This window comes from Plectrocnemia conspersa, unplaced genomic scaffold (genome assembly GCF_051122295.1).
Source record: "Plectrocnemia conspersa isolate PC_06_02 unplaced genomic scaffold, ASM5112229v1 ptg000002l, whole genome shotgun sequence".
Taxonomy (NCBI): Eukaryota; Metazoa; Arthropoda; class Insecta; order Trichoptera; family Polycentropodidae; genus Plectrocnemia; species Plectrocnemia conspersa.
The window spans coordinates 819,742-843,543 of record NW_028277166.1 but is presented as its reverse complement, the minus strand read 5'-3'; the positions used below and the strand labels follow the sequence as shown (position 1 = coordinate 843,543).

The following is a 23,802-nucleotide window of genomic DNA, read 5'->3' as shown; positions in this document are numbered from 1 at the left end:
TCATTGATTAATACTTCTCTCAATGGCAATTTTAAGTGACAATGTCAGGAGTGGAGCATCTAGTTTCAAAAGAAAGTATGGTCAATCATTGAAAGACAGGATATTAAAGCTAAGTAAGCAAACTTTCATACACATACAGATATATGTATTACTTCCATTTTATTTATATTTTTAACACTATACAAGTGAATTGAAGTGTATTTTCACACATCCTCTCCAATACTATTATCATCGTTGTTGATTTTTATTTTTTTGGGAAGGATCTGGATTTTCGGTTGACGGCTTTTCAGGGTGGTGGTTAGTAAGTTATAGCTCATATAGCCGCTGATGAGCGTTTCGCGTGTTTCGCCCAACAGCCGTCGACAGTCGCCGCCAACCATCGGCACTCGAGCGTCATGACTTCCTGACAAACGTCAAAGGCGCAATCATCGCGATGCATGTCGATAACTCGCTAACAAACTGTTAATCAAACTGTGAAAAAAAATACACAGCCTCGAGCCATAAATAACCGCTTCGGTCATAATGTGGTGAATGTTAATATAATAATAATATTTGTATATAATAATAAGTATATCCCTTGGTGCACGTGATGTGTGATAAATAAATAATTGCGGTAGTATCCGGAAAGACCAGTTTTATAGTTAAAAATTAATGTAATTATCGGAGATCATAAATTATATGACGCGAGTGCAAAGCGTTAAAAAATATGTATATACATATTAATGCTGATGTATCAAAAAAATACTATTTGCTATACCTACGAAAAATTTGTAGCCTATTAAAAAGTCAAATTAAGGTTTTTTTAGAGTTCACTTCTCTTCTATTACTTTTAAGTATGATGAATTTACAGAAAGCTTTCTATTATATTTATAACATATTAATATTGCAGCATTATTTTTATAAAAAAAATCAGCTCAATTGGTTATAACGCGTGAGAATAATATTGTTGTGATAAATCAAATTAAACAGTATGTTATTATACACACATACTGTAGACATATAATCAATATGAAAAAAAAATATTTTATTTTATCTGTTATAGAATATTTACGAATTAAAACTACGGAAGTTATATCCTATAAAAATGTGATTTCTGTGGGGGAAAAAATCATATTTTTTTTATAACGAACTGTTTAATTAGAATCACCCCACGTATCATAAGATATTAATGTGTTAAAATATTATGACAATAATGTGCTATAAATATAGAAGACTAGCAATACATATTTATTTAATATGCCTTCATTTTTGGCTAAGTTAGTTGTTATATGTATAATATATAAAAAAAAATGTATTTATTAATTGTATCATAAAATTAAAAATAAATAAAATATTTCTTCTAAGCATATAAATATCTAGAGAAAAGATTAAGTTCAGTACTTCACCTTTTAAAAATTAAATATCTATTTTAATACAGTGCTGCATTTAAAAATAGTCTGAAAATAATAAAAAAATACTTTGTATTTTAATATCATTTAAAAGTAACTCGAAAATTATAAAGTGAATCTAATAATATCTTATAATTTTAACTAATAATACATTATTAAATAATATATCTATTATAAAATCCTTATCTTACATAATTAGGTTTTATGATTTATCTCATATGACAAATTAAAATGAAAAAAAATTAATTTAATAATATATTATACACTTCATATTTTTTTTTGCATAAAGCAAAATAATATAGTTGTATTTAATAAGTTTCATAAATCAAATATAATAAAAGAAATATTTGAAAATATATTTTCTAATATATTTTAATATAGTGGTGCATTTAAAAGTAGCCGATTTTATAAAAAAAAAATGTTTTATTGACTAACAGGGATTTTATTTAATTTTAATTTTAATGTTTTTTCATGTCTACGATGTTTCACTAAAAATGTATTTAAGCATCATCCTGAGCACCATTTAAATCTAAGCAATATTTTTAATCGACTATTTTTAATGCCAAAAATACTGTAGAGTTTTATATGCAAATTTTAGTGAGGCACAAATTTTATTATTGCTGGATTTTTAATATTTTCACACTTACAATTATATTCTGTCAGTTGATAGAATCATATTGTTATATTTTTATGCGGATGATTTTTTTTTATATAGTATATATATTATATATATACAATATATTTCATAATAAAACTTTACTCATGAATAAAATTTTGCCTCTAAAATCTAAATACAAGTGAGTTTCTAGGGAAACGAATTATGTTTAGTCGTGTTCACTTAATTAAATTAGAAAACATACATTATTATATTTTAAATTACATTAATTAAAAAAATAATAGTTATTTTATATAATATTATAACATGTTGTCTGATCTTATAAAATACTACAATATATGTATGTTTTCATTTAAGTAAAAATTATGATTCCTAAAAAGACTTTAAAAAAAAATAAAAATTCTGATCATTCTTAAAACATATTTAATACCCCGACTTTTTTTCGATAATTAGAACAAAAACATTTTTGTTTATTACTTAACGTTTTAAAGTCAAATGTTTTATTGCCTTTTTTTGTTTGCAATGATATAATCAATAAACATCAAACTGTGGATCGCGTATCAATAAAATAAAAAATAAATTTGAGTTTAAATAGGATTAAAAGCCACTGATTACAATAAAAAGGTTACAATATTAACGAGCAAACTTCAGAAGTTAGGGATCGATGAACGTGCATAGGAAGACCGACAGATGGTGATGGAACATAATACAAAAAATACACTAGAGACACAAAGGAGATGGAGAAGAAGATATATATTTTATTAAATATATTATTAGTGACATTTATAACTGAAGGGATGAATAAATACGTTATACAGTATATACGCAGTGTGTTCTTTTTATGAAGTTAAAATGACGAAACGCACAAGTTTTTGCACACGGTATTAATATGTGTTAAACTTAAAGTAATTTGAGAACCACTGGTATTACCTGCCGTTAGCGTGAGGTTCTCATTTATAGCGGCATTAAACCCGGCGCGCTCGTCATTAGCGCTAAATTATAAGTTTATTCTTTTAACACCACAACCAGTTGCTCGTGACCGACTCGAAACAACTGCTCGAATAACCCTTCAGGGTCGAGCACTGTTCCTGCATTCTACCAAAACCCTAAAATTTTCAATATACACATGCATACTTATATGAATAATATATATTCAAAAATGACCAAACGTCAAAATGATACATCCTTAGATCTGTATTCTGATCTCTACCAATTTTTTTGGAAGTTATGGAGCGCGTCGTGTTTTAATCGCTCGTTAACAGCCTCACAATTCACAGTGTTACGACCATGATTTCATCACCGCTCGGAACACCACGAATAAAATTTCTAATTTATTCGCGTCGGATTAGCGCTTACGCGATTTATGGCTGTCGACTGAGATAGTCGTTCTGTATTCTGTACGTGTGTACATTTACATAATTTATTTGCTAAAGATCGTGCGCTATAATGCCGTAATGAGTGATAGATATGTCGCTGTTATGACCTTTTGAAATAATTTGGTAGTATCGTGTATTTTGGTAGAAGTCAGTATCGGTTATAATTGAAAGCGAAAAGCACCGTGGGAATAAATCATGCGAATCCGAACCCTGACATCTGACCTGTTCTGTAAAAAATGCCTCTAGAGTGAAAAAGTGGTAGAACGGCAATCGCCAGAGGTCGCTGTCAAGTCTCGTCCTACTTCATTATACGGCCATTGTGCCACCGTGCTGACAAGCGGACTCAATGGACGCTGCTTAGCGCCCGACCACCTACCACAATGTCTATCGAGAACCACAAATATCGCGTGGATTTTATGGCTATTCCGCTACAATGTGTCATTGTTGCCCGCCGATGAATGGGCGCAACCAGCACATAACTCACATCGGAACATAATCCAAATAACCAACACTGACTTCTACCACTTCTACCAAAATAAAAAAAATCGATCGATCTTTATTAGCGCGTAAAAATCCCTGTATGTCATTTCGTGATATATTTATATTTTTTCATCTCGTTAAAAATGCTAATCGTGCGCGGAAGCCAATTCAACGCCTGTCTGCGCATGCGCAGTGGCGAAAATGTTCCTAATCGTAGATGATAAATCAAATATTTTTATTGCGCTTGCATTTATGCGTGGGTGTATTTATTTTTTACTATTCTTCAACGTTTAATTCCTCTAAGCGCATTAGCATAACAAAAGCTGAGGAGCCCGGGTCAACGGAATGCTAAGATATAAATTTAAAGAAAAATTGAAATTGATAAATTATAGACGCTGAGCATAAAATTAACGCGCGTGTGGTAGGTAGAAGCTGGTAGAAACAACATTTTATAATTAATATATCTGTTAAAAATACAAAATTATGAGAAGCTTGTTTTTTATATATGTACAGGTATATATTATAACGAAATGCTTATGAATCATTCATTCATTATCACATTATAATATAAAAAGTAATCACCGGATAAAATTTATTTGTGGACAAATTTATATTTCCTGCGTTTAATACACACAAAAAGAAATAATGTCAAAAAGTTATGAACCATTGAAACGGTCGAAAATACACCGACAAAGAACGAACTTTAAAAGGTGGGAATAAATTCTAGAGATATTTTGCACATCAGCTACAATAACGTCACAACTCAAAAATATGTTTTTGAGTTCTTACCATATTTTGATTATAAATGTTTGACTTTGTAACTGCGTACGCTCAAATTAAATCAAAAATGAAAAGTGACACAATTCAAAAATATGCTTGAAAATGATTAATTTCAATAAGCTTATATTATATTAAAAAATAATAATTATTTTATTCTATTGTCGCTAAGTGTTTGAATGAACAATGTCACGTTAGCTACTGTAATGTTAGTAAGTACCGTAAATGGTCTGTTCCTATAAATGTACAACACAATTTCTGTAGCTAATAAATTTTATTAACTACAATAACGCCACAACTAAAAATTGGCGGTTTTAAATAAATGGATAAGCTACTCAAAGTAGCACGATTGTGTTATGCTTGCACTACACTCTCTGGAAGTTGGCCAACGTTGGCTAAGGACGGAGAATATAGTGGGTTACTTCGGTCAAGTTCGGTTCCGCCCGCTCTAAAATCTCTCGGAAGTTGTCCGAGGTTACCGAGAACGGGAGGTAAAGTGGGGGTAATTCAGTTGACTTGGCCAGCTTCGAGTGCTTCCGAACATTGTCGGCAAAAGGGCCGAAGTGAAAGGATCCGAAGTCGGTGAGATGCTTCCCGTTTTGCTCTCTCGCGTGTTAAGTAACGAGAGTGAGAGAGATAATTATATGGTATTTTGCAAACTGAGATAGAACGAGTAATTCGGTTCAATTTTGACGAGCGCTGCATCGTGGTCACGTGATCAAGTTATAATACCACATGCTTATCGGGGACTTCAACAGACTTACTGACATCTTTGAATATTTTAGGGCACCAAAATGGGAGTAAATATATTTTTGATAGTATATTCTTCTAACAGATATCGTTATAATATTTTTTTCATATACAATTAAATTTTTAAAAAATAATTAGTAGTACTTGATTTTGTTAAAAAAATTGTTTCGAATATCCTTATGTATTTTCTTAGATTGGTTTATATAAATGTCACACCATAACGAATTCTTATTTAGAATCGATGGCGACAAATTCTAGGATAGTCACAGATGTGGTGCTCGTATTCTGAAGTATAATTTTTATGCCTTATAGCATTTTGCAAAAGCCTACAAAGATTTTGCGTAAATTGAATATTTACGACCGAAAAGTTTTCACTGATATTGTATTGGTGAGTGCCCACACAAACTTTTATAATTATCAGTAGCGTAATTTTAATAATATGACAATTTAAAAATTGCGATTATTTGGCACATTTTTCGATCGCGCGCAAATATGTCAGCTGTACGTGACAGCAGCCGCCGTCCGGATGGCATATGAAATTTGTGGCAGTGTGGCCGCTACTCGGAAGTCGGCGACCTTGGCCGACTTTAGTTGAACTTCGATTCGAACAACTTCCAGAGAGTGTAGTGCAAGCATTAGAGAGTAGATATGATATTATTTCACGTGCCATAACTAAACACAATAGAAAAAATGTGAAACAGTGTTAGTTGTAAACGATAGTGTTAATGCATATACGCCATTCAATAAGCAATGAAGTTTTGCGTAGCAAATTAACGTTTCATAGATATTTTTAGACGAGAAGACGAAGCAATGACGTCATATTTTATTTTAACACATCAACACAATATTATAAATAGGGGAGAATATTATGTTTCGAGAACTTAATCATATTACATTTTGTACCAAACGGTCAGTCAAAATACTGATAATATCGATCTTCACCTGAGGCACAAGTGGCTTTAGATATCAAATTATAACAAAGACCTCAATGAAAGCTAGCGTAATAAACTTTGAGCCTGGAGGCTAAGAATAGTTCCTGAGTCTCATAAAATACTTTAGATTCTCCACGAAACCATCCCAACAACATGAATAAAATAATATTTAGAAGCTTTGAAGCAAGCTGAGGAGAGTTTAATCCAATTATACAGATCTTTCTCTATACCTTCACAACAGCAATATTTAAAAAAATTCTAGAAGCCCATTACCTGGAAACTAAGAAAAGTCCCCGAGTTTTTATCGGATACTTTAAACCCTCATGTCCTCAATTAAAAATGAGCTGTTAAATATTGTGGCTACTTTTATCTGCCTAAATAAATAATAGATCTCACAGAGAATTTCAGAGAATATAGCGAATAGATTTATGGTGAAGATGGGTAAATGTACAATAAAACTTTATATGGACAGAAGTAAACAGCAAGAGAAGAAATATTGCCAAAATCATTAAAAAAATAAAGTACCACTATAAAGCTGAAAATCTATTGCCATTTAATCTGCACATCCTATTATATTTGGATTTTTTTTGAAAAATATAAATTTATAAATCCCTGTAAGTACAAGTACTGATACAATTAAAGATTGCAATGTTATCAATGCAATCAATGCGAATTGCTTTCTCAAATTCTGTACAACTAAATTCTAAATTTAGAGCAATGATCAACTCCTTTCACTGGAGTGAGATATGGTCACCCCAATCTTAGTTCATTTTGGCACAATCTAATAACAATAATCACATTCCAGCGACACGTTTATCTATGTATATACATCCCCCGACACGATCAACCGTAAATTAATTAGTCGTGACGTCATCATCATCCACGTCGATATTGGATTCCTCGCGTTCGAAAAGCCCATTGTGTTCATCCATCGGGTCAGTATTTACGACGGTTTCGGTTTTTTAGTGGCCCACCACCATGGTCAATCGGTGTCGATGTCGTTCTTCTAAATTCTCACATTTTATGACTGACTGGCTGTGGAGTCTTGTGCTACATTGTGCCACATTCTGTCTCCTCTATATCTGGCCCGTTCCTGATGTGAATTTCGGAGAAAACTAACCCATAAAACGCGGTGTTGTTGAACTGGCGAATTCACTACAAGTTAGTAATTTGAGAACATAACCATGAATATCAATATTATATATTGTAGATAAATGTTAACTACAATTAAAAATTCAATATCTTGATAATAGAAGAGTTTGATATATGAGAAAAGTGTCACAGCACAAAATCCCTACAGTTGTCAAATTATTAGGATTAAATTTTCTTTATGGTCTACCAAACTTTCTCATATAAACTAAGTCCATATTGAGAATCAAAACAGCGTAACTGCGCAGAGCGTCGAAAAAGGGCGTTGTGTTTGCACATTTATGCTAAACCACAACGTCTTCATTATCCAACATTAACAATTAACACTCCATCATCGTTTTTGTGAGAAACGCATTTAAACAAGCAGAACAGAACAGTGCCTACATTCCCACGTCTCTATGTTTTATTAACGCGTTTGCATATATATTTTTTGCATTATATATTAACCGCCAGACTTGCTAGTAATTAACTAGGAATTAATCCAACTACAATGAATAACTATTATTACTTTTATGTTACGTTTCTGTTTCGACGTTCTAATTATATATTCTGGTTAGTGCGTAAGATTACATAGGCATGTTCACAATCGAGTGAAAGAGTCCATCGCAAAGGATAGATTGAAGGAAAAGTGTATCGTATACTACAAGTCGATTCCACTAAGTACTGCTAACAATTTATATCAAAAGGTCAGAGTTCATTTAAATTTATATACAATTGATTCTCAATACTACGGCTCATTGCCTATTTTAAACCAGTGAGCTATAAATAGATTTTAAATTTTTAAACTAAAAAAAAATACAAAATATGCGCTATACAATATACTCTCTGCCGAGTTGAGTAATTGCAAGATTTGAGCGTATGTAGTGCTCCTATTGCTTCGCATAATTCTGTTATAATTTGCAATTTTTTTTTCTCATTTTATCAATATTCTACATGTCTTCGACAAAGATAGAACAGATGCGACTAGTATACTTTGAATGTCGTGCTTTTAATGCAGAGTAGAGTGTAAATTAATTTGTTATCAAATTAAATGACATTATATTTGTTGTGCAATTATATTATGTCTATACTAAAAGAATAAAAAACAAAAAAATATTTTTTTTATCACAACGCTTTTTAAGCAAAAATAAAATATGAAAAAAATTTTAATTTATATAAAGCCATTTAGCGATGGTGAATTTTTCAATTATTATATGATTGTTGCAGCCTTCTAATTTTGATGACAACAGTTGCTATCTGTGTTGAGCACATTGTATGTTACATCAATAGCCAATTTACTAAATAGAAATAAATTAAATTTTTCTTTCTAGCCCCCTTGGCCTGACTCAATACTATTAGTACGACTAAATAAAAAAATTAAACTTTGTTTAATAGTTAAAGTACGTTCGGGATAAGGATTCCGGTTTGTTATTGTGTGCGGGAACTGTGTGGCTCAAAACAATTTCGCTCAGAATATTTATTTTTTTTATTTTAAAAAAAAAATATATGTTTATTTAACATACATACATCTGAGCTAAGTTGGAAATTTCAACGGATAATTTAAAATATATTATATAATCGAAGAAACCAGACATTGATGTCATTAATCAAATATTTGCAAAATTCAAAATCTTTCACTAGTCAAAAAAATAATGAAGTCTTTAGCTATTCTTCAAAAGCAAAAAGATATAAAATGGGGAAAGAAATAATTCGCAGATTGTTTAATGGCTTGACGACTCTATTAAATCATTAGAGTCCATTGAATAAATTAAAAAATTATCATTGGCGCAACGATAAGAATAATAACTTTTTTAAGCCTTACAGAGAATAGTGTAAAAAAACTAACAACGTACGGATTAATGGAAAAATAATTAAAATATTTTAATCCACAGGTAAGAGAACGAATAACTTATAGTGTATATTTGAAGCCTTGATATCAATTAACCCAGAAATGCCCAAGAAATTTTGTTCTCTTAAAATTTCATTTATAAACAAAAAACAGTGGCACGAGTTTAGTGACCTACCTATGGGACAGTGGGCATATCTGGGTTAAACCAATATCAACACAAAATTATTTAAAATAAATCATTAGAGAAGATCGAACTTCTGTGCACACTGCACTTTAATGACGAATACCAGCGTTGACGAATCAGCGACTGTCCTTGAAAGAGAAAGAGAGACAACGAAGTACACGCTACATCGCTTCTCCCTCTCATATACATGTACACGCACACAATAACAAACCGGCATCCTTATCCCGAGCGTACTCTACTATTGTAATTTATTATTAAGATTCCTATAGAATATAGATAAAATGTTCAAAATCAATCCTTTCACCAAATTGAGTGAACAATACCAACGTCAAAAATCTTTCTATTGTAAAATGCCTTATATAATGTAAAAAAATTTTTTTTTTACAAAAACACAAATTGTAACGTTCGACCTGCGCTTTGTAAACCGTTAGAGCCATTTTTCTTCCTGTTGTTATATACGAGGCAATAAATATCAAGACGGGGTGGCGGCGAGCACAATGAGCGGGGACGAAAATATTTACAGACGGCCATAATGACAACGAATATGAATTTTCATAAAAAAAATGTATATAAAAATAAATTGGTGTGTGTGTGTGTGTGTTACGGACGCGATATAAAAGTGACAGGGAATATTCGGTTTTTACGAGGAACAGGTGTAGCCGAATAACAATAAACGGGGCGCCTGTAAATCAAGACGCGTGACAACTTTATTGCCCGAAAGAGTTGCTTCGGCCGAGCGGGGGAGGGGGGAGAGAATTTTGGGGGATGACGAGGTGGCAAAATGGCCGCTCGAATCGCCCAAAACACCCCCTGGGGACGATTGAAAATATTTTTTGCATAAAATCCAATTAGTATGTTGAAAAACTCATTGACGCTTCGACAGCGATAGAACTGCCATCTTCAACGTGGAAAATATATGCATGTTATTCTTTAGCATTAATGTTGTCACAATTGTTTTGTATGTTTAATTAGTATAAAAAATAAACACTGACACAGCAAATTTCAAATTGAATACATAAAATGAAAAGGGTTTTAAAATTTTTCATAGGCATGCGGTCGGTCAGATTTATTAATCTGAACAGCCGTACGTACGGTGTATATTTTATCGTCAAGTTTGGACATAAAATTTAATGTGGAATTTATTTGAACAGTTCTCAGGTGTTGAGCGGACTAGTAAAAATGTCAAACGTGGATACGTATGGCGATCGGGCCATAATAAAACGCGAGCCATAAAACCCGTCGCCCCCCGGGCAGATGCTGCCCTGGACCATCGTCACCTAGACGGGTTGACAACCCCTGGACCGACAGAAGACGTAGACAATAAAACGCCCCGAGACACACCTAAACAGAGCAAATAAAAAAGCGACTTAGCATGTATCTTCCGCAAACTCGACATACGTAAGATTATTCAACATACTAGAGCGGGCTCCAAGATGTCCGGATTTCTCCGGACATGTCCGGATTTTTAAATTGTCCGTACTTTTTAAACCAGCAACTTGATTCAAATGACAGCTCTAAATCTAATAAAGGGAAATTTCCGGACTTTTTTAAAAAATCGGGACTTTTATATACAAATTTGTACTTGAAAATTGCTTTAAATGAATTAATAAAGTATCCATTTATCTCCTCCCCTCCTCTCTCCTTCAATTGTTTATAAATATTATTAAGCTGTGTACAGAAATTCTAACGCTAAACTAAGCGTTTTTGGGGAAAAAAATTTCACACAAATATAGAATTTTATTTATGAAATTACTATATGAAATTAAACTATTTTAAATTCGCAATAATTTACACATTATTTTTAATTATTTATTAATTCAGGCCATGCATCGAAAATATTTTTGATACTATTAATTTTTAAAGATTAGTTTTGTGGTTTGTTTTACGGTGAGCTTTGCAAAATTCTAGGTTAAAACAAAAGTATATAATTATTGACTTTGACTCGAATCGTTTTTTTATTACGCCGTACATGCAGTGGTGTAGCTATGGGAGGGCGGGCCGCCCCGGGCGGCACTTGCTTGGGGGCGGCATATTCGCGATGGGATCGTCTAGTGTGGTGTGCGCTAATTATAACAAGAGCATAATAATAACCAATTTATTATTTTAAGAAATGCTGATTTTATGACCCTGCAAAAATGTATGAGGGGGGGCGGCAATTTTAAGGATCGCCCTAGGTGGCAGATACCCTAGCTACGCCACTGCGTACATGCTAATTGAATGCGAATTTACTGCAGACGTATCATTGGATCTATGGAAGAGACTGAATGGAAAAAGCTGCAACCACACAAAGAGCTTTTTTATTTAGCCAAAGTTAATAGTTTGATATGTGCAGTTGTAGTTTGATATGCGTGTGTGGCAATAAAAATGTTTTATCGTTTAGAAGAGTGACAAGGAAATTAAAGTGACTGTAAAGATTATGTCCTGTTCAAATCCTTGTCTTCTGCCCACTCCGCATTTTTTTATGGTCCATGATCGGTCACAATGATTCAATTTGACGTTTATGGACACTGTAAAACGTCTGTTGCCTTTTCGGCGCAATTAGTCGTCTTTTAATTGAAATTTTACGGCTCGTATATTGATTGATCGAAATAAGAGTGGGTACGTTCATGAATTTTATCAAAATTCGCTTCGGCGTTCATAAATACCACAATGTACAGAACGGGTCGAACAAATGGGCTTAGAAGAGGAAAAAAAACAATTACGTTCATATAAAATATCGTATTTGTCAAGCGGATGGGGTCAGGTGGAAGCGGATCCGCTCAATGGCCAATTTTCCGGAATGGCGGTTTGACATCAGGAATATCATGGGGGAAAGTTGAAGCAACCCCTGCGCGTATATATAAACTCCATAATCCGCTTCGCATTGAGCCGCACGATACTTAAACTCCAAAGTGTTCAAAATTGCATTCGGCGCTTGTGAGTTGTGTTGGGTACTTCGGTACATCATATACCGTTTAGAACTCAAGCTTAAAAATATAACGTACATACTCTAATTTGGCAATGAGTATATATTTGTATAGACAAACATACATTGTTCAGAAATCAAAGTCAGTAGTCAGCATTTAACAAAACCATTTAATGGCACCGCTTTTTTAAAATAATTTTATTTAATTATCGATACTGACCACCTATATGCATATTTAAGAATAGCAATTTTTTTTATTGCACATCTTCTTAAAAAAGCTATATTATTTATTATATACAACTTGATAATATATTTCATGACAACTCCATTTTAACGATGACAATAATAATAAATTATCAGAAATGGGTGTTGCTAAAAATTATCTAAATATATTATTAGAAGAATAAATTAGCATCTTAATGGCGTATTTGATTATATACGGTAGAAGCTTAATTGCTTAATTTTTTACGCAACAATTTAATCACTAATAAAAATGATTCAATGAATCGTTTAAATGCCTATCTTAATACGTTTGCATCACACCGAACATCTCAAAGCAGTCATAGCTTAACTATGTATAGTTATGCTTTGGGGATGGAACACAATGAGTCATTTGGTGATTTAGATTGATGCGATATCTCGAGCCATTAGACACGGAGATTGTGCTACAGCCCCTCCGGGGGACCCTAGGAGCAGATTAGGCCCTGATTTAGGGGACCAGATTCACACGAGGGTGACCAATGTCATCTAATTGATATACCCTCGTGTCCCCCAGAAGTGAGCTACACTAAATCACGCCGCCACTTGTATTAATTGATTTCTGAATGTACCGAAAGAATGAAGACTCACCTTCCAGTCTTGGTGATGATCATCTCGGTGCCTAGGTCGTGGAACTTGTCCCACAGATCTTTGGTTTCTAGGCGGCACTCGGCCGTGAGGAGTTCTTCGCAGTTGCAGCGCTGCATGGAAGATGCTCTAGGATTTGGCGGTGAAGGGGTTTCTCGCTCTCCTACGTCTATCAATTAATGTATGAGTTATTTGGAAGTAAATAAAAATGTATTTAAATATATTTAAAAGATACCTGAACAAGGCGTTGGAGATCTGGCAGATCGTGGCGTTCTTGGTGAACGTGGCACGGGACCTTCTCCATCTGAACATCTCTCTACATCCACATCAGCATCTTCCTCTGGTTCGGCACTGGACGCAGGAGAGCTGACTCTCGAAGTCATCCCTGAAATTACACCATAGCTCAATTTTCAAAGTCGGCGATTGACCAATTGAAAGCAATTTGGTTCCGCCCACTCATGCTTCCGACTTATGTATATGATCCGTGCCATAAAATTGTTCTTAACCATAAATCATATTTTATTGCTTATGGACATTTAGGGAACATAATCAAGAGTGGTTTAATTTATTTAAATCGAAATATATGATAGTATAACTACAGTATATTTAATTTATAGTAAAACATCGTTTAACGAACGATCAAAACGTACTTAGCCGGTACACAGGGAAATATGGGTCTGTTATTCTCGAGATTATTTTTGTATCGCCATTATTATATATTTTATTATTTTTTTTAATATTGTATATGTAAGTATTATCTCAAACAATACGTTTTTCTGCTAGAACACAGCCTTACATTACCCAAAAAAATTCAGTCAAGACCCATTCAGAACTATCACTCGGAGTAACGAGAGTTAAGCCGAACTCGCATCAAACGGAACTACGCAAAGTATCGACCGAGACGATCCTTAAAAGCGCGAGGAAACAGTCACTTTCAACTCCATCTGAATCACAATCGCAAGAGCTCAATTCTAATATATACAACGATGAGTACTTCTCGTTAATAGTTAATTGTGTTTTATTTTTGTAATTAGGTATAGAGAGATTTAGGTTCCCAATATTTATTTTAATTTACAAATAGGTATCTCGGACACCTCGTGCATCCCGGAAGCTCGCTCGCCTCGAATATTATGTCTGCTATACACACATATACGTGTGTGCGTGAGTTTGTTCACCTGGCAAAAGGGACCAGGTGAGAGATGGGTACACGCCCGGGGAGGCTGAGTTCCCTCCCGGATCGATACGGGGCCCTCTCGCCTCGCAAGGTACCAGCACCTGGTAGGTATAGGTAGGTAGGCCCACTTTGGCAAATTTGCAAATTAGTAATCCCGTAACGAAATCTCGCTCTATCACTCGGTAATCCTCGGCTGTCTACCCCCGTTCTGTCGTCGGGGGCGTCACACCCGGATTACCTGCCGTCACACCACCTGAAGTGTCAACGTGCTGCCAAAACTCCTTCTTCTTTACGAGGTGGGAATAAATTTAATATGTAGGTATGTATGTTTCTGGGTAGTTTGGTTTTGAAGAAAACGGGAGAAGAATAAACACTAAAAGTAGCGGTGATTGCTTATGATTAAAGTTAGTGTTCCGACTCGTCTCGGGATTTTTAATCTCTCTATAACGTATCTATTAAAAAATGTTGAGAAAAACAAGTAAGTGCAATGCCGCTGGAGTTTTTTACTAAATTACCGACAGATATGATTTATTTTGAACCTCAGCAACATCATTTAAAAGCTGCTTTAAAATTTACTGTCCATAATAAAATGTGTATGTATAACTATGATTTAAAAATAATATTAATAATATTAAACCAAACATATTTTTACTTAATGTCTATAGCAAAATTTATTTCTAGTTTTATGAATATATTTTTTTTATAAAAATATCGCAATTTTAAAATTAATCAACAAGGAATTGACAAATAAGTATATTAATATAATTAATTATTAGATTAAAATATTTAAGAATTATTATTAATTATTTTCACAATTAATAATATTATATATAATATATTCGAAAAAGATTCATCAATGTGACTTTTAATATCTTTGGTATCTCATTCTAACATCAATACCTGTATTATAATTTTATTTTTAATATGTATATTATTATTTAAAAATATTTTGTAAATATATGAGTTTTTATAAGCATGATAACATCAGACTGGATATTTTTCAAGACTTTATTGCTTCATTAATCGTACATTTAAGATGCAATCAGATTTTTGTCGTATAAAAATGAGTTAATAAATACAACTATTACTTATCCTATTTAAAAAAATGTGCAATTAAAATTAAATGAATATTTATAACATTAAAATAATGTTCGTTATGCATCTCAAACAATTGGTTACCATTCACAACGAATATGTAAATTTTCATAGCAATTAATAGTAATCAATCTGTGTTAAATTTAGTTAAGTATGACTATAATTATATTTAAAATTTTACTTTTTGTAACATATGTGAGAGTCAAAAGCAAATCAATAATAAAACACAAAATCATAAATTGATAAATAGTAAAGAAAAAACTCATAACTCAAAGTTACTATTGTTATTTTTTTAATATTTAGAACGGAATTTATGATATAATATAAGTCATATTACAACTAATGATTTCACAACAAATAAACTGGAGACTATACAATTTTTTTTTAGTATTCTATCTATATATTTTTTCTTATGTATAGATTGTGTAAGATTGGGTAAATAAAAAAAATTCTCTAGAGAAAAAATTAGTAAATTTCTGTAAACATAAAACCATTTAAGTATATTATTTTTTCTCTCCTTTTATTTCTAAAATTTTACAAATTTTTGCCTGCTATTTTAAAACAATATGACATATTAGGCTAGCTAACAAACTTAGCCGAGATATTCACAAGATAAAAATTGTATTTTTTATAAAATGTCTAATCAAATTTTCTGCGGAACTTTCGAACTGCGTTTTATGGCATAGTAATCACATAGTATAATAATCCTGTCGACAAAAATCTTAACTTGCAATATATACAACATTTTTTTTAAATTTCAATTTATTTTAAAGATTTTTCGCGAAAATATGTAATATCCATTTCATTTTAAAAAACAGATATATTTTTTAAATTGCATATTATTATAGCAATCAAATAGTACAAAAATCCTGCCCGTATATATATATATTTATATATATATATATATATATATATATATATATATATATATATATATATATATATATATATATATATATATATATATATATATATATATATATATATATATGAATATATTTTTTAATTTTAATTGTATGTTCAGTATGTAATTATACTTTCTGCAGAACTTCAAAACTATGTAATATTAATTTAATTCTCGAAAACAGATTTATCTATTTATTATGCGTATTAACGCAGATAAATATGCTATAATTAGCATAGAAATCTAATGCTATAATACGCAGAATCTTGTCTGCGTAAAACATAACATCAAATTAGTAAATATGAAAAAAATATAATCAAAATTAATTAAGATTTGTAAAAAAAAAATATTTTTATATTTTTTTTATTTTTAATATATAAACAGATTTTCTACGGAGCTTTGGTGCTATATATTTACTAGTCAAAGGCATATTCATATTTTTAACTGAATATTATAGCATAGCAATTAAATAATATTTATATCCTGTCTATCCTATAAATATTTTTAAGATATAATCAGACTATACTATATAATATTTCATTTAGCTATCAAAGGCAGATATATTCATTTAAATGTTGATAATAGCATAGCAATCAAATTAAATAAAAATTATGTCCAAATTTTTGTCCAAATGACATAAAATTATTAAATATTAAAAAATATATATTTACAAGTTAAAATTCGTTGAAAAGTTTTATGCAACTCTGATTTAGAGAAAATATATTATTTATTTATTTGTAAAAGACATGTATATGAACATGCATATGACCAGACTTGTTGAGAGAGGGGAGGAGAGGTGGGAAATTACCGGAGCCCGTTCTCCTTAAAGGACACAATTCTGGAAAAAAATCATAGCAAGAATATATTTTTAAAAAAATGAAAAAACTGACCTCAAATAATGTATCTGAACTAAACATTTAGCATGTTTTATATATATTATATAAAAAATAAAAAGAGCGGAACATTGCCTTCAAAAATACCAACTTTCACAATAAACATTATTATTCAGAGAGATAGATTGTAGTTTTTTGACGCGGCTCCGTTTGTGTTCAAATTTTTGTGCAAATTATTGTTAACTTTATTGCTTTTTAGACGTTTAAAAAATAATAAAAATGAGAGGAAATATTTAACGAATTTAGATTAGTAGCAGTAAATTTAAGTATTCGGTTTGAAAATTCAGATCGAATACCTAAGGAAGAAGCAAAGAAATAACGAAAAATCAACAACAGCACCAGCTGAATTATTTTTATAGATTGTCTTATCGGTAATTTGACAATAAGTTTTAATGCAGCAAAATGAATAAATAATACATTCAGTTTTATGTAGTTATTCATAAAAGAAAATCTAGAAAAAACAGTCTCGAATCTATCCCGAAAATATTTTTTAAAATATAACATTTCAATAAAATCATATCGGAATAGATATAAATTTTTACCAGTAAAAATTTAAATTATCTGGAAACCTTTTTATGTAGTAATATAAATATATTAACATACTTATCATAATTTATTTACATCCGATGTATTGTAATATATTTTTGGTATGTATTTTTATCAGTTAAGTCCAAATATATTTTTACTAGTTAATATATATTTCTAATAGCAAAAATTTAATTTAAATGATTTTTGCTGCTCTAAAATGTTTATGAATCGCAATTTAACTGTTGCGAAACGTCCATTTGCTGTTCAAACCCAAACCTAACCTAACAAAAGTTCTAAAACTAATTATAGTTTTATTAGGTCAAATCCAAAATACAAACTCTCAGGGGAAAATAAGCGGAAGAATAAGTACAGACAGACATCGTATTTCACATATAGCTCCACAGTTTGTCTGCATTTCGATATTACACTTGATAAATAAATAGGATAGCGATATTACTATGCACATCTAATATAAGAGGGCTAATGAAAGGATATTCAAACCGAATTTTGGTCAATAGGAGAGCGCAAAAACAATTATCACTTCTCAGAAGGCAAAAATTCACATCAAAAGCAATAAAATCGTGTCGGCGACGGCACGATTTTATTGCTTTTGACGTGGATTTTTGACTTCTGAGAAGGGATAATTGTTTTTTGCGCTCTTCTATTGGGCAAAATTCGGTTTAGATGTGCTTTATTTGATTCTCAATATTGTTATAAAAAGTCACTGAGCAGCAAATAACACGACTAATTATCAAGTTAATATTACGAGTAGATATTTTTTATGCCTAATTAAAATATTTCGCATAAGATATGATTTCAAAAAATGTATGGCAACGGTGGCTAATTTTTATATTTGTTTGTAGCTATAATTATTTATTCAAGAAATGATATTACGGTAGAAAAAATATAAAAAATGAAATTTTTGTCATGAGGAATAATTCCCAGGGCCTGAGTTTTTAATAAATATTTTATTTTCAATTTACACTCAGATTTTCTATGAAGCTTTGAAACTATAAAACATTTAACTGCAAAACGTAACATAACAATCTAAAGACCGTTACATTAAGTTTATTTATATACTACAAAAAAATATATGTTATTTTCTGTGGAGCTTTGAGCTATTGAATATTGATTTAACTGTATAAAAATACTGTCCGAAAAACTATAACATATAATATACTAAGTACAGATTCGGTGATTATCGCGAAACGAAAATTGCGCACAGCAAAAATCCTGATCATAGATAATCATTATACACATATATGTATATTTAAAAGCACGTCAATATATATATAAAAAAAATCTGTAAATATGATTTCAATTAAAAACATTATGTTTTAAAAATATTTTACAATTATATTAGTATTTTAACATTGCTGTGAAACACATTTTTTTACTTAAAAATAGAAAAAATATAAAACAATTAAATATTTGCCAATCAAACAATCGTCTATGTTCAGAATTTTCGTTTGCGCAATAATCAGATCATCCTATGTATAATATATGACAATAAAACATTTCAATATGCAATCAGATTTTCTACGCAACTATTAAATTTTAATTTAATTGTCAAATACAACAGATTTTCAGCAAAGATTTAGAGAACTATTATTCAAACTGCGTATTATAGAATAACAATCTAATGATATAAAAATTCTGTCCTGGTAAAAAAAATGTTAATCAGTTTTTTTATGGAATATTTATAAATTGTCAAAAATAGATCTCATAATAAAGTATGATACTAATATGCAAATATTATACTTTTATTTATAATACATTAATGAAAGAGGAAAAATATGCATAAAGTATGTTTGAAGCATATAATATATATTTGCCAGATTTTGCTTTGTATACATTTATGTATAAAAATATATTTTCAAATTAAGCCGCACAGCGAAAAAAATTAAATTGATAAGGATCGTATTTACTAAGAACAATGTAATATAATAAAGCACGCCTAATAACTTTCATATAATCCTTAGATTTATTATTGAATAAATAAATTGTGTAGATATTCAAAGAAAACAACAATCTATAAACACTGTTATTATTATTTTATAACATAACTAGCATTATATAATATATTAGTAGGAAATTATTGCTTCTATAATTTCAGTATAATACTTGATATAATATATCTCAATATTTGTATAGATAAATATGCATATCTAATTCATATATATGTATATAATTAACTATACAATAAATATTATATCTAAAAATCCAGTTTCGCATTTTCTAGATAAACATAATAAATTCTAAGTAAGTATTATTGATGTTCGCACATTTATTAAGTAAAGAAAATTGAAAGCGTCGATCGCTTTGCATACCTAGGTGTGTATTTAGGCATTCGCGCGGCAGGTGATCCGCGCATCCGAAATTGCCGGATTCCGGAGATGAGACACGGTGAATCCGGTAATTTGAGAGAAGGTTTATCCGGGATTAGCGCAGCAAACTCAACACTGACACCTTGAATAATTAACCGGGGATCGATCGGCATTGGGAAATTTTCGACCTCGTAGCGCGCTTTGCATACGAAACGAATCCGGGAATTGGCCTCTAAGCTTCCGTGGATAAGGGATATATCATTGATTCGAGGTGTAGATACATACATAAAGATGGCAATTCACAGTTAAGTATGTATATAGCCTTATAGACTATTGAATAAGAATTTCTAAACCTGTCAAGAAATTATTTTTTACCCTGTTAAAAACATTTACATATGATATTGTGAGAATATTAAGGTCCAACTCAGCAATTATACGCTACGAGACGCACAGGTCTAGTCTTAGTTCAAGGACTACGCTAGGTTACTAAAAAAATTAATGCGGTTTATGAATTTTAAATTTATATACAATTTCCGAGCTCTGGAGGTGAAGTGCACTTCAAACAATAGATTGATTGTTTAAATCTACTAGCAAGAAACCTTGTGATTGTGAACGAGGTAATATTTCATAGCTACGCACTATCGCGCATTGTCGTGCAAGCGAATTGGACCTTTTCGATTCACAAGTGCGGAAACCAAACGTTGCAGTTCTCTATTTATATGTCCATTATATGTAATGCTTTCGCCAGGATTAAAAAATGTAGAGGATTATATCAAGCGCAGATCAAAATGTCACCATAATTTTGTTTTTTTAATGCTTTGTTTGTGACTTTATTTTTGTACAACTCGCATTTTGTAAAAGATCCGTTATAATACGATCAAGAAATGTACAAAAATATTAGAAATCTGACCATTATGCATTGACAGATTTTTCCAATGCGTCATGATGGGCATTATACAAACAATAATTATTCAATTAAACGTTAAATACTAATACTAATAGGGTGCACAACTAAAATAGATGAGCACCATCCCATATGTTTATTTTCCAGTGTTTGACAAACTTGTTGAGAACTTGTATGGCTCGTAAAAATGGAGCCTTCTCAAGCGCTGGCGTCCTGACCGCAACAAGGGATGCGATCGCGACTCTCTGAGGCACTCTAAAGCTCGCAGCTTATCCGATTTGACAACGCCCCCTAATTTAAACAGTGCTTTATTGAGTATACGCTATGCCAAAACTGAAATTAAATATATTCCAGCGCTCATAGCAAAAGGCTGTAAGATACAAATACGGATTCTTGAATTCTCCCTATGGACATTCACGTCCATATTAATCTTTAAGTCTCTCGATAACAATACTCATTTAATTTACGTTTTTGCTGCATTTGTCAAGCATTTTTATATTAATCACTGTTTTAAATGGCGCAAAACTGTTACTAACCAGTATCTACATTACATTAAAAGCATTGCTTAAATTACAGACGGTTTCTACTGCTACTTTAAAATTGTATTTTATTTGCTACTTGCTTAATTTAAAACAAGTATCTTCATTGAAAAAATGATTTCAGACCCGCAATTATTTTTATATTAACCTACTACCATAATTAAAACTGAATCATGAACCAAAAAATATACTCCTGACTTTTCGACATCCCTCTACGTAAGGGCCAAAAAATTTTTTTTCAAAGAAACCATAAATTTACGGTTTTTACTTTAATATAATGATAAAAACTTATGTGTTTACTGACCGCGTATTGATATAAACAGATTTAAAAAAAATTGATTACTTTTCGGTCAACCTAATAAATCAATAATTCATCATTGTATATAAAATAATAAATTAGATAGATCGTTTTTATTTCATTTAAAAAACTACATAATATTTTAATATATAATATGAAAGAGCATAAATGAATAATACTATTTACGGACTACTTTTAAACGCCTAGTCAATTTAATTGCAATTTCAAATAACATATTGAGCAAAAGTGTATCAAAATCAAAAAAATTGATAAAAACACTACAAGCTAAACACAATTCGTGTATAATTACTATTGAAACTATTACTACTAATAATAATCATAAATAAGAAAACATAGCTGTGGTCTATTCTTAAACGCTTATTCAATAATTCATTTAAATTTGTAAAAATAACGTCAAATGTATTGATTAATTACTGTTTCAATCGTATAATATATATTTCATAAACAAATCTATTTATATTTGAATTATTAATAAAAATAAATGAGAAAACATATGAATATACAAATAAACAATTAACCGTTTTGATCCATTTATAATAATAATAAATATTTGAATAGCGAATTAAATAAATGTTAAATAAAAGAATATCACTTGAACGTCTAACGTTTTTTTTAAACGATCAATATATGATACATTAGTCGGCTTAGAAAAATAAAATATAAATAAATATTTTCATAAACGACTTACCTGCGTCTAAAAGGGGCGACTCTGGTGACCTGCCTCTCGACGGGGGCGCAGCCCCCCTCGCCATGATAGCGGCTATCGAAAAATCCGTGGCTCGGCCCTTCGCAAGGGCCATCTCGTCCTGCATCGTCCCCAAAAGCATCTTCTCCGCAACTTCTACCTCTTCATCCGACGGCAAGCACCAACTATTACTTTTTCAAATAATTTCGAACCGTATTGATTATATTATACTACAAACGATCGTGTTGTTGTTATTATTATTATTATTGCTATCATCATCATTGATCTTTTCTATATATATAATATATATATAAAAGGATAGATTTATAAATTTGGCAATATATATTTTTTTAAATGGCGAAACTTATGAGTTTTATCACGTTTGTTGATATAAATGTGTATTTTTGTTTTTTCCGCGCGTTATTTAAGGTTAAAAGTGTGTGAAGTCGTTCGACCGAACCGCGAGATGGCGACCCGCGCGACGTCCGACGTAGAACTGAAGCGGCGCGCGCCGGTGGGGGGAAAACTGGCTATGGGTGGGGATGGGGCGGGGCTTCGTTCTTGTCTCACCAACGCACGATGCTGATTCGTGCGTCTCGCTCGCACTCGACCGGGGGGTGGGGTCATGCGCTTCCCCCTCCATTCCACTGTGTGCGCTTTTTATTTTCAAAATAAAAACTGGAATGTTGTGTTGTTTAATTCTCGCCATAATATTTGGCAAATTTGAGGTTATGTATTCAATGTATTGTTAACCTATCACAAGTTGAACCTAATAACGATGAATTTTAGTGTCACTTTAATCAAAATTTATTATTCAGTAATCTCAATAAAAAAAAAAGTGGAAAAATATTCTTGCTGGAACGCAATTATAAAATAAAGATAAATAATATCATCATGCCTGCACCACATTAATATGAAAATTTGTCACGAACATTATGTACATCTGTTTTAAGATAAGGGTTAAACAAGAGTTGAGGACCGACTTTGAGGTTTTATGATTCAGGCAGAAATGATTCACTGCATTCTCTACATTCGCAGCATTTCACGATGATGCAAGAAATGATTTTTATATCAAATAATAAAATCATAAAATAAAAAAATCGCCTTTTAAAATTTTAATCGATTTTTAAATTAGTTCTGAATAATAATTTATTCGATATCTGCTTGTTTACAAATACTCTAAGGTTGTCAAATTCAGACAAA

At 31.3% G+C, this 23,802-nt stretch overlaps 1 protein-coding gene across 1 annotated transcript in view; it reads right to left on the bottom strand.

Moving 5' to 3' along the window:
* LOC148237260 (T-box transcription factor TBX20-like) overlaps positions 1 to 22,893 on the bottom strand; it is a 121,237-nt gene extending 98,344 nt beyond the window's left edge. The window contains exons 1-3 of the mRNA XM_088205455.1: positions 22,603 to 22,893; positions 13,467 to 13,616; positions 13,235 to 13,400 (exon numbers count right to left, since the gene is read on the bottom strand). Coding sequence (XP_088061581.1) covers positions 13,235 to 13,400; positions 13,467 to 13,616; positions 22,603 to 22,741 — 455 coding nt within the window. The 5' untranslated portion in view covers positions 22,742 to 22,893. The remainder of the gene's footprint in view (positions 1 to 13,234; positions 13,401 to 13,466; positions 13,617 to 22,602) is intronic.
* Positions 22,894 to 23,802: the final 909 nt, after the last annotated feature.